Source organism: Dermacentor andersoni, chromosome 3, assembly GCF_023375885.2.
Source record: "Dermacentor andersoni chromosome 3, qqDerAnde1_hic_scaffold, whole genome shotgun sequence".
NCBI lineage: Eukaryota > Metazoa > Arthropoda > Arachnida > Ixodida > Ixodidae > Dermacentor > Dermacentor andersoni.
The window spans coordinates 102,890,033-102,902,204 of NC_092816.1; the positions used below are offsets into that span (position 1 = coordinate 102,890,033).

The 12,172-nt window shown below is 46.8% G+C and overlaps 1 protein-coding gene across 1 annotated transcript in view; it reads right to left on the reverse strand.

The window, feature by feature from the left end:
* Nucleotides 1-360: 360 nt before the first annotated feature.
* Nucleotides 361-12,172, reverse strand: part of LOC126541413 (nose resistant to fluoxetine protein 6-like) — a 40,487-nt gene continuing 28,675 nt past the window's right edge. The window contains exons 7-8 of the mRNA XM_055075849.2: nt 3,959-4,101; nt 361-1,537 (exon numbers count right to left, since the gene is read on the reverse strand). Coding sequence (XP_054931824.1) covers nt 1,304-1,537; nt 3,959-4,101 — 377 coding nt within the window. The 3' untranslated portion in view covers nt 361-1,303. The remainder of the gene's footprint in view (nt 1,538-3,958; nt 4,102-12,172) is intronic.

Consider the following 12,172-nt stretch of genomic DNA (forward strand, 5'->3'; position numbering starts at 1 on the left):
CTCATGCCACATTGAGTTTTAGCATGCTCCAATTTAAATTCACTCAGCCGACCAGTGAGCAATTGCTAATGCTTGGCAAAGAAAGAGCCGCTTGCGCAGCAGCGGGAACATCAGTTAGAAGCAGATTCCAAAATCCTCTGTGCGCGTCAGTTGACATCGCCAACTTTGTAGGTTAGAAACAAGTGCACAGTACAATAATTCGTTACCGTAAGCATTGCCTGTATCTGATGCATTCGTTGCTCCCGGGCAGTGACTCCCAGGTAAGTTAAGATAACCTTCAATAACCATGTAATCAGCAGCGACCATCTGGACATATTTTGTAAAATCTGTGGAAACCGTACACAAGTGAAGAATTGGAAAGATCTGTAAGCTTCTTCATGTGTTCACACATTATGTCTTTATTCATTTGTTCATTTATTTGTTTGTTTGCTTATATATATACACTACTGCCAACTGCACTTTGACAGCGAAAGGGGAAGTGGTTAACAGTGAAACAAAAAGATGAGGTACAGATGGGAGATTAACATAGTGGAAAAAAGCAGAAGTCAGCAAAAATCAATCACATCCTAAACGCTTATTCCAGATAAACTGAAAACACTGCGGGTAAGCGCGAACAAGAACAGTTTCAACAAAGATTAGCACATAGCAATCGATGAAATGAAAAAAGAATGTTGATGATCATGAACTAGCAGCCGGCAAAATATAGAAAACGAAAAAAGCAATGAGGCACACGTTGTAGTGGAAGGCTGTGGATTCCTTCTGACTACCTGGGCTTCTCTAACGTGCTAGTTAAGGACTGCAGCCCTGGAGTATCTCAATATCACGCAAACCACAAGCACTTTGGTTTACCGCTGATAAACAAAGGTGCTGACAAAGACATAGTTCACAAGGTCAGAGAAATCATGCATGATTCTTCACTGTGCTGCCGGGTGTCCAGCAACAGTTAGAGTGAACACGACCAAGACACGTAGCTTGTATTCCCTCACAAGTTCCCCTGTAACTAGGCAAAAGAAGGGTACTCAACTTCTCCGCCTTTCTTAACTCCACCTCCTCCGTCGTGGCTACCTACCGTCGCGTCACAACAAGGTGCCAGTACGACCCGTAACATCGGCCTCATTAGTGTCCGCGCCAAAGTCGCCATGTCAATGGCGCTAATAAATGGCCGACTTCGAGGAACATGCGCACTGCTTCGCTTGCTTCCGCTTAGGATGTTACGCGCTTGCTATGCCACAATATTTCGTGCATGAATAGAGGCTCGCAATGAGTGGAGAAGCAGACGTCACGTCTCATGCTTGCTGTCCGCTTAGCAGCGAGAGAAGACGCTGTCTTCTGCAATATCCGGTTTCTTGACGTCGCTACCGCCGTGATTGTTTTCAGGTTGTGCCTTTTCCGAGTTTCCTTCTCCTCTTCGTTCTCCTCCTCCAATTAGCCTGCTGAACAACAACTTCTCGAGAGCAGCTGTCGGTGCCTCGCAAATGAGAAAAGATAAATAGGAGAGCAAGAAGCTCCAGACGAGCAGAAGAAACAGCAACGTGAGCTGAAAGGGAAGTGAGAAAAAAACAGGCTGTTCAATATCTTTGGCAAACACACCCGAAAGCAAAATTTCTGAGGAGAATTGACATTCTAAAGAGCCTACGTAAGTTGGCACATTGGTGTAAAGCCTTGTGATGCATCAGTTTCAACGTTATTTTACGCAGCTCTAACGCACCTTATCAATTTTTCAGATACTTTAATGGTGGAGTACGGCTATTCCAAAGCTGTTAATACTAGTTCACCCAGTTATGTCGCCGATAAGGTTCCGGCAACCAAAATCAGTACAAATGTGTGTGTTACTAGTAGAGAAACAATACCTGCTTACCAATATAGTATAGTATGTTGTTTTAGCCGTTAAACTTGTCATCTTTTACGATGCGCACCTAATCACTCAGCTAGTACTATTTCTCCAACCTCTCCTTTCATTCCTCCTTTGTTCCTTTCCCTTAGCACAAGTTATCGCAAAGGGGTATCTGGCTACATTCTTTTGCTCCTCACTCTGTACTGTTGAAGCTTGTACAACCAATTGTATGGCCGCTCATAAAAATAGCAGTCAGGACTTGTATGGTCGTTTCTTTCTTTGCATCCTGTGGGTCGTGCTGTCTTGGAACAAGTTAACGCTAAGCGCTAACCACAGTACAGCGAAGTCATCGTCTAGGAATTGGTGCTACTTCTTGTGTTAATGACACTGTGCAATCATCGTGCTACACCATCATCGTCGTTATCGGCCCATAGTTCTGTCCAGTACCCGCCGCGGTGATTCAGTCCCCATGGTGCAACGCCGCTCACCACGACGTCGCCGATTTGTTTAGTCGGCCACGTGATCGGAGCGGATCTGATGGGAGCGGACTGCGGGAAACGCTCACGTACCGTGTTTTGAGTGCGTGTTAAAGAACCCCAGTTGGTCAAAGGTAATCGGGAGCTCCGCACTTAAGCATTCCTTATGACCGACTGAGCAGTTTAGGAGGGACGTTCAACTCCACAATTAAATTCATAAAGGTCCAGTGATGAACATAGCTCTCACCAAGCGATTTCTATGACTCGACTGCATGCAATAACCTCTAACTTTCCTAGTCTCATCCCAACACTTCGGTTCACTACCTTTCTCTCGGCACCCAGTTTTCTGAACGGCGACGAAGTTTGCGCTCAGCGCATTACATATTCATGCGCATTAGACTGCATGCTTGTGCTAACTGAACTGCCATTTTACGTTAAATATAAGCAATTGTGCCTATAACTAAGACAGTGCTATCAGCTGTCTCAAGGTAAACCGTGTCGATAAGTAGCTCTTGCTTTTGTCCGAAACAATAAACGTCATTTTGTTCGCGCAGAACTATAATGTACTATAGATGGTGACCACACTGAAACATTCAGACCTATTTTTATTTATGTCTGCAATACATTCTTGGTTCTTCTGTTGATCTATTATATGACCAATTATGCTGCGTTGACCAGCTTGGTATACTGGGTCCTTGCAACATTTATTTGTTGCAAGTACAATGACAACAAAATAAACATAAACAACTGTGTTTCAGGAATATTTATATTATGGTGATTTGGGAGCCCGGCTTGAAACTATTTTTCTCCCTTACCTTTGACAACATGTCTACTGAGTACCGCCTCCGCAAGTTTATTGGAGATGGTTATTTTTCAAATAGTTGATCAATTCTGTATTGGCACTATTCCTTATTTACTCGTAACGCGCTCCATGACGCCGTTTTCTTTCCAAACCTTTCCGCATGAGTAGTTTTTGCTTTCAGCTTTATTACATGCACTTTTGTCGCAATGCAGGTCGCACTGAACATTTATAAATTTTCTTGAAAGCTTAAACGTTATCTTCCTTATTTGCCTTCTTAAAGCACGAGGAACTGCTCAAACTGTCCCTTCACCCGAACTGACATCTAGATTTACTTGCGCAGAACATCCACCAAGCGTTTAGTGATCATGTGCGCGAGCGGAATTTATGAGGCAATAATCCGCATTATGAGTAGCGGTTCTGTTCATCATCGGTTAACAAACTTTGCGGTCAGAAGTCTAAACCAGAGAAAAGCTTCACGGGGAAATGGACAAAAATTGACTTCTGCAATTTTACGTGTGAAAGCCGCAATCTGGTTACAAGGCACGCTGTAACGGGCGACTCCTCATAAATTTTCTCCACCTGGTCATCTTTACTGTTCACGAAATGCACGGAACACGAGTTTTCTTTGCATTTCGCTCCCAACAATATGCGGCCGCCGCGGCCGATATTCGCACCCGTGCCCACGTGCTGGGCAGCGCAACGTCATAGCCACTGAACTATGGCGACGAGTACAAAGAGATGCAGACCTGAGGTCATCGACAATGAGCAAAAAAAACTTCAGGCCAGAACCCGTGTTTCGACATCAGGACTGTAAATTATTCCGGTAAGCGAGTTTTTTTTACTTACCTGATTGAAAATCGACCAGAACATTCGTTCCCTGGACGCGCGAAACAACAGGTGGAGGAAAGGCACGTGGATGAGGTAGACACCGAAGGAAAGCTTGCTCAGCGGCACGTAAGCATTCCAAGATAGCAGCTTCGATAGAGCCCCTGCAGAGACAAATAACGGGGAAATTTTCTCTTTTTTCACTATGGATTCAGCTTATGAGCCTAACCAGACTTCCAACAGACATAAATTGACGCTATTGTTAAGAGTCTTCTTTAGCTTATGTGGGCTCACATGAGTGCCTATACCCACTGATTTGAATTTTGCATACATGTACTCCAAAAGCAAAAATTACGACAGACAGCGAGAGATTGATTGTAGACAGGAAGAGGTGCTCTTCTCTGCACCCATTTTGGAAGCTTGTCTCATGACGTTGAGGAAGGGTAGGAGGACATAAAGAGGAAAGAAGAGAACAATGCGATCGTCCCGGTCGCAGCACGCCTTGTGAAGGGATATCACAAGTAACGGTACTATGAATCGGCCCTTACAGAGCTACACCAAGAAGACGACAAAAAATTGGTGGTGCATTGATCCTCTTGAGAAGATTAGCGACGGCAATACAATTAGTATCCTTTCCTATGCTGGTTGTTTCATTATTGATTATACGTGATGATCTCTAGTGACGATGAAACGAACGGGACATAGTCAGGATTATGCGATATGTTCAAGTGCGGATTGTTTATTTTTACGTGCTCAAGTTCCCTTCTATCTGAATTTTCTTTACATCTTCACATATAGTCCTAGTGTGTATGTTGTATACATCTGCCCAATTTAGGTCGATGTGTCGATCGGTTCGGCAGCACTAGCGGATGGTACGGCCTCATCTCGCAGAGCTTCCACAGCTGCTTCCAGCAATGGCCAACTAGGGACCCAAGTAACCCAAGTCCCCCAGCGACACACCCAGGGACCCAAGTTAATGCCAAAGAGGTTCATTGAAGTACGGCACACACCCAATGAACCAAGTTTGTGGTAATGATGTTCACCTGAAGAGCGCCTCATACCCAAATGCGCATACCCATTCACCGAAACTGAGATCATAATCAAGGGTTCGACGAAAGTTCGTCTTGTCAGGCATGGAAATGAAGGAGATCACGGTCACTGACCAAGTCTGATGTATAATTCGACGTTGTGGAATAGCGTACGGGTTCCTTGTTCACTGAGTTGGACAGACAATTGCCGTCACTTATGTAGCCAGACCGTGATGTAACGGACGTGAGTAAATGGCAAGCATAGTCCCTGGTGTCCGGTTCATCGTAGCTGGCGTCGATTGAGTGATTAGAGATTGTAGCAGCCGCCGGGATGACATGTACTTTTCTTTGACAACAACAGTGGCAATGTCCCAGTCAATCTTGTGATTATGTTCCTGCGCATGCTCGGCAATGGCGTTCGTCGTGTGACTGTTATTTCTTACGTCACGTTTATGATCATTCAGGCATCTGGAGAACACCCCTGTTTCACCAATATATACTTTGTGGCACCAGGAACTATGCCTGCCATTTACGCACGTTCGCTGCGTCACGTGCTGGCTACAGAAGTGACGACGATTTCCTGTCCAACTCAGTAAACAAAGAACCCGTACGCGGTTCCGAATCGTCGGATTATACATCAGACTTGGTCAGGGACCGTGATCCCCTTCAAACTGAGATCAAAGAGGTTCGATGAAGTGTGGCGGAAACCTAGTTTCACATACCCAGTGATCCAAGTTGGGGAAAGCGAGGTTCATTTAGCAGCGCCAGATAAGCAGTACCACATACCGTTAACACAAGTTGGTGTGAAATGAATTACCTCACGAAGGGCTTATGCGCGCTGTCCCATATCCATGACCCAACTTGACCCAACCACTGGCTTCGAATTCGTTTCTCACGTCGAAGAAGCGCAATGATCCAACCATTATGCCACGGACTATCCAGTGATCCAATTTGGCGGGAAAACGGGTTGAGACACCGACGTACCGATATCGCATTAAAAAAAAAAACGGTGTTTATCCCCTTGTCTCGTGTCTTTACGTAAGCGCTTTTTACTGCGTTAGCATTCTTTGGAACCTTCAGGCCCTTCCCTGGATATGTTTCGGCATAACCGTTTTCTTGCATGCATTGGTAACTAGGTGGTCCGCGGTCGAATAGCTAGCGCGTCTGGCTGCTGTGCTTAGGGAACATGGTTCGAAACGAGTCATCGGGCCAACTTGGGTCACTGAGCATGTGGCAACGTGTGGACCGGCTCTTCGCACTCCAAAAAAGGGCTTTGCGTTTGGTATGTTCTTCAGTATTTGTACCAGACAGCTGCATATTACAGATTCCAAAAATATTATTTTTGTTTACTGTCAAATCAAGAATACTCACATACTTTTCGTCGAAGAATATTTAAAGCGGGATGTAGTATTTAATTTACGTACGAATATTTTAGTTGGACCTAGACCCCGGAACAACTATGGTACCCAACAATACATAAATAATATCCCTTTGCGACATACATCCTTCTACAATTGATCACGCTCTCAACAGTAAAAAAATTTGGCATTACTAAAGGAAAATAAAACTATTGTTAAAAATACCCGATCCTATGTGATTTTATTTGGTGCCTGACCTGTGTGTAATAGGTAATGAAATTCACCGTTGTATGTAGTGCATATATGTATTGCGTTAATCCCTTTATATCCATATTTGTTTAGTGACACAATTGTATTGCACTACCTTGTATGATTTGTTACTGTTTGTGTGTTCAGTTCATTTTAATCTATGTCAAGTGTACATTTTGCTTCCGTTCCCTATGTATTATATCTGTTTTGTTCTACTTGTTTGGTATTATATGATTGCACACTGTATTTGATTTAGTGCAAATGCTGTCTGATGTGTACTCCCGAGTCGAAGGCGTTGTCAGAAAACATACATGTTTCCTTTCGCCACACCTCAGGGACATACCTACAACATTGTATTTATGTCCTAAATAAAGATTGATGAATAAAAAAATACGTGCCGCTATTCAACGAACATCTCTCAAGCCGACATCGGTCACTGTAAATTCGTGACTGAGGAGGTGCCGCCGTTCAAAAAAAACTCGGAAACCGACTTGGAGAATTCGGTATGTGCCACTCGGTTATGTGCTGGTCTTCAGTGAACCATGTTTGATACCAAGTGAAGTCACTAGGTATGTGCCAGTAGGTGTGTGCCGTTCTTCAATGAACTCGTTGACACCTACTTTACTAACTTTGTGTGACAGGAAATGCGTCATTCTACAGTATACAGCTTTAGCACTACCTGCGTGGCGCACGCAATGCTGTTGCATCCGTAAGAGCGCTACGTTCTGCAAAGTGTGCACGTGCAGAACGCAACACGAACGGTACGTGAGGCGTACGTTTAGTCGGGGCGTACATGCGTATCCCGATATTGAGCGTGTATTTGAGGGACCTCACGCGTTGCTCCCGTAGTTGTAGGTTCGAGATAGCATGAGACTCTTCGTTATTTAAAAATGATGAATATTATGCCGTGATGTGGCTACAGATCGGAGTGAGACGATACTGAAAGTTTTTTTCTTTTCAAAATTGCGCTCACTGTGTCGTAAGTGGCTATACATCGGACTTGGACGTTTGGAATGGCTTGGCTTGATTGTAAACAACAACTGTTTTATTTTTATCGCCCAGATGATACAGCAGGTTTACGTACGTTTACGAATGTGAGCACTGCCGTCTACTAAAAGCCCTGTCGTGACCTGCGCTACCACATTCTGTAGTGTGCTCCTGCGCTGAGTGGGTATCGTCATGGGGCAGTACTATAGCTCTCTAATGAAAAAAAAAATTCCCCTACATTCCTCTGGTGCTGAGCGGAATGGAACCCACGTCACAAGTGTTGCTCAAGGACAGCAAACAAACGCATTAGCAAGCTGCGCCAAGGATGCACTGGGTATGTGCGCTTTTCAATGAACCTCTCACCAACTTTGATCACTGAGTGTGTGCCATTGAGTGTGGAGCCAGCGCAAGAACGTTTCTCAGCTTTCACAGGCACCGGCCGCGCCCCGCATGTTGTCTAGGAGGGCACGCGCGAACGTCTCAGCAGTGCCAGTAGATGGCGCGTCAAGTCCAGAAAAAGGGAGAGGGAGGCGCCCGGTTGCCGGATAACTCGTTTCTCAGCGTTCGCACGCACCGGTTCGTCATGCGTTTCTGACGCCATGCGCAGCCTTCGTGGTGGCCGCGCTAGATGGCTGCGTCTGTTTTTAGGGAGCTCGAAAGAGGGGGCCCGTCGCAGTACACTCCTCATGTATAGTTCGTTTCGACGGTGGCAATACGTTGTGTCGCTATAATGATTCAGTGCTAATGCATCGCCATCGACAGTGATCGTGAGAGGGGTACTACCAAATATATATTTTTAATGCAATTAGCACTTTTAGGAACACATCCTGCTTTTCTGGACACGTACCAACTAGCGCCCCTTGCAGCCGCGGCACGAAGCTAGCGCGATTTCAATGGAACAAGCGAGTTTTTCGCGAAGAATTTAAGCTGCAGGACAATTATTGACCAATTCAGGAAACAGACATGTTCTCGAAGACAATCCACACGAGACAAATGCAGTGATCACGCTGTGGAAAGCTAGAATTTCGTTCTCAGAGCGGTTAAAATTCAGCAATGGAAGCCTATGGAAGCGCAGGAATAAATTTTTATTGTACAACCCGCACTTTATCATGGCCGGGCCTAAGCCTCCCATGAGGGGACGTCGAGGGCTTGCCTCACCGCCGCCTCACGGGCGTGCTGGGTCGCCAAGGTTTGGTCGTCGAGGGCGGAGCTCCGCAGAGCCTCATACAACCTCGACGAGCGAGTCGTGGTGTTAGTTTGTGTGTACTGTGCTGGGCACTTCAACAGCATATGCGGAAGCGTAGCCGGGTGAATGCCACAGCACCGGCAGTTGGGGGTAGTGTAGACGTTTGGAAATATAAGGTGGAGCGGGGCGGGTAAAGAGTACGTGTTTGTTTGTAGCAGACACAGGGTGGTAGCGTGCGCACGGCTGAACTTGGGGTGAGGCGGGGAGAAGGTTCGGCGACTGAGGTAAAAGGCCCTAACGAGATCGTTATAAGTTGTCAGTCAGATTGTCCCTGGTGTCTAACTCATCTCCAGTGACTCCGGCACGGTTGACTAGGCCTCGCGGCAATTGAGTGGGTGACCTCGTTGAGATTGGGGAGGTGTGGGTGGACAGAGCCCGCATGGGCCGGGATCGATGTCAGGGAGATTATGCTGTCTTTAGAGTTGGGTTCCTGGCAGAGGATGCGAAGAGCTTGGGGTGAAATACGGCCTTTGCTGAAGTTAGTGACGGCTGAGCGAGAGTCACACACGGTGGCGCAACAGGTGGGATCTAGAGTGGCCAGGGCGATGGCCACTTCTTCAGCCGTCTCGGCAGGGGTGGTAGTGACGATGGAGGCGTGGTGTAGGACTCCATCACGTGTGGTGACGGCCACAAATCGTGTGCCATGGGAATATTGGGCTGCATCAATAGATGTGACGCCAGGTACGTGAGCAAAGGCTTTTATGATAGCTCCGGCCCGAGCTTGGCGCCGGGCCCTGTTATATTCAGGGTGCATGTTTCTAGGGATAGGCTCTATGTAGATCCAGCTACGGATGTCGAGCGGGATCGGTTGTTTGGGGCCCTGTTGCTGATGGTAGGTGAAGCCAAGAGTGGATAGAATAAAGCGTCCCGTTTCAGTAAGGGTGAGCCGTTCAAGCTGAGAGCGTTGTTGGGCTTCAATGAGTTCGGAAAGGTTGTGAACTCCCAGTTGGTTGAAGAGTTCAGTACTGGTGCAGTACTGGTACTGGCCAAGTGCTTGCTTGTAGACCCCTCGTATGAGGGTGTCGAGCTTGTTTTGCTCAGCCCGGTACCATGCAGTTGAGGTACGCAGCAACGTAGGTAATGTGACATATGACAAAGGATTGCACGAAGCGTAGAAGGCTTTCTTCTTTGAGTGCCCCTCGACGGTTAGAGATACGTTTAAGAAGTCGTAGGGTGTTTTGAGATTGAGCACAGATCTTGTTGAGAGCCAAGGCGTTGGAGTCGTTGGTAGTGATGGTGATACTGAGGACCCGGATGATAGGGACGTGTGGGATAGGACTGCCATCTTGAAGGCATAGGGTGATGGCGTCACAGGTTCAGTGATCACATTGGTGTTTGGGAGGGCGACCTCACTGAATGGGCTTGTAGAGCAGAAGCTCCGATTTAGCCGGCGAACAGCGCAGTCTGGTCCCTTGGATATAGGCTTCAACCGTGTAAATCGCCGTTTCGAGGGCTGACTCCACTTGACCATCACTGCCTCGGTAGGACCAGATGGTGGTGTCGTCGGCGTAGGTGGTATGGTTGATATTGTCGACTCGTTGTAGTTGCTGGGCAACGCCAATCATGACTAAGTTGAAGAGCATGGGAGAGATAATTGCACCTTGCGGGGTGCCTTTGCTGCCACGGGGAAGCTGGTCTGATCGTAAATTCCCGGCCGAGAGGGTGGCCGTGCGATTGGAGAGAAAGTCACGAATGTAATTGTAGGCTCGCTTTCCCAGGTGGAGGTGGGAGACCTGGTCAAGGATAGCTGCATGGTGAAATGTTATCAAAGGCTTGAGTGAGGTCGACTCCGAGGATGGCTTTCATGTTACGGGAACGATTGTTTAGCATTTGATGTTTGAGCTGCAACATAGCGTCTTTAGTAGAAAGGTGAGAGTGGAATCCAATGATAGTGTGGGGATAGAGAGAGTTGGCTTCGAGGTGGCTGTTGATGCGTGCTAAGAAGGCGTGTTCCATCACCTTGCCTATGCATGAAGTGAGGAAGATGGGCCTTAGGCTATTGAGGCTAGATGGTTTGCCAGAGTTTGGGATTAGGATAACATTGGCAGTCTTCCAGGCAGCTGGGAGGGCACGAAACGACGAAAATTTGCACTCGATTTTTGAGACGAAATTGGTAGCTGTTATAAAACTACGGCTGCTATTATAATAGACGTTACAGCGTATGTAGTCCCGAGACTCACTTTCCGATTGATGCCTATCGCGACTCCCTACACATGGCATAACACTGTTCCCAAAAGGGATTTTTCGAAAACACTTGTGCAAATTCACGTGGTATACATAAAAAGCCGCATCTATCACTTGGGGAATCGCTGGAAGCCATGGCCGAGTCGCTTAATCGCTCCCACACTCTTAAAACAGTTACACCTTTGGGGTGTATATTTGTCCCACAAGAATAATCGCCATCTGCCCAGCTTGCGTTTCCTTTCTTGAAAATGCTGCGCTCGCTACTTTCCCTTCGAGAATGCTACGTCACGCTCAAAACTCGCGTGCCGTTCATGACTGGGATGTGCGGGCTCGCAGCGTTAAAGAAAGAAATGCGGGTACGACAGGTGGCGATAATGGTTGTGAGACAAGACACCCCCCAAAGGGTGTTTGTATCCAACCGTGTCCCGCTAACTTGGGTCTCTAGGTAGTCAGTGGTCGATGGGTATATCACTGGGCTGCTATGCTAAGAAAATAGGGTTAGAAAACAGCTACCGGACCAAGTTGGGTCACTGGCTATGAGTCATTGGGTATGCGCCGCTATTCAATGAGCCTCGCTGACACTAAGTTTATTTACTGGGTATGTGCCGCTAGGTATGCGCCGCCCTTCAATGAAAATCTTTAGCGCCAAATTTGTGCATTTCGCATATACCAGTGGATATGCCCAGCTCTTCAACGTACCTCTTTGTCACCTACTTCAAATCACTGCGTGCATAGGCTGCCTCGAATGAAAAAAAGGAATTAAAAAAACATATCCCGCGTTGGGCGGATCGGAGCCCCGTCATGCGTACTAACATAATCTTGTCTCGATGTATTATATTCACACGCGCGTCATGCGCAGACCTCGTAATGCCGTCGCTACAAGGAGCGCGAGAGAGAAGGTCGGCTGCGCACACGATTCATACATAACGCGTCTCTGCGACAGCAATATGGCGCGTCGCTACACTGCTTCAATGCTAATAGCTTTAACGTCGTCATTCATCCTGAGATGGGCTCTGACAGAACAGTTCTTTTTTTTTGATCACCCCCCAGGTAGCCCACGAAGTCTTCGAAATGTCGTATTAACAGATTCAACGTCTCGAACAGATTTTGGACCAAACTTGACGCATTAAAAACGTCGCAAGCAGGATAGCTTAAAAACGAGGGGTGAATACGTTTCGAAAGC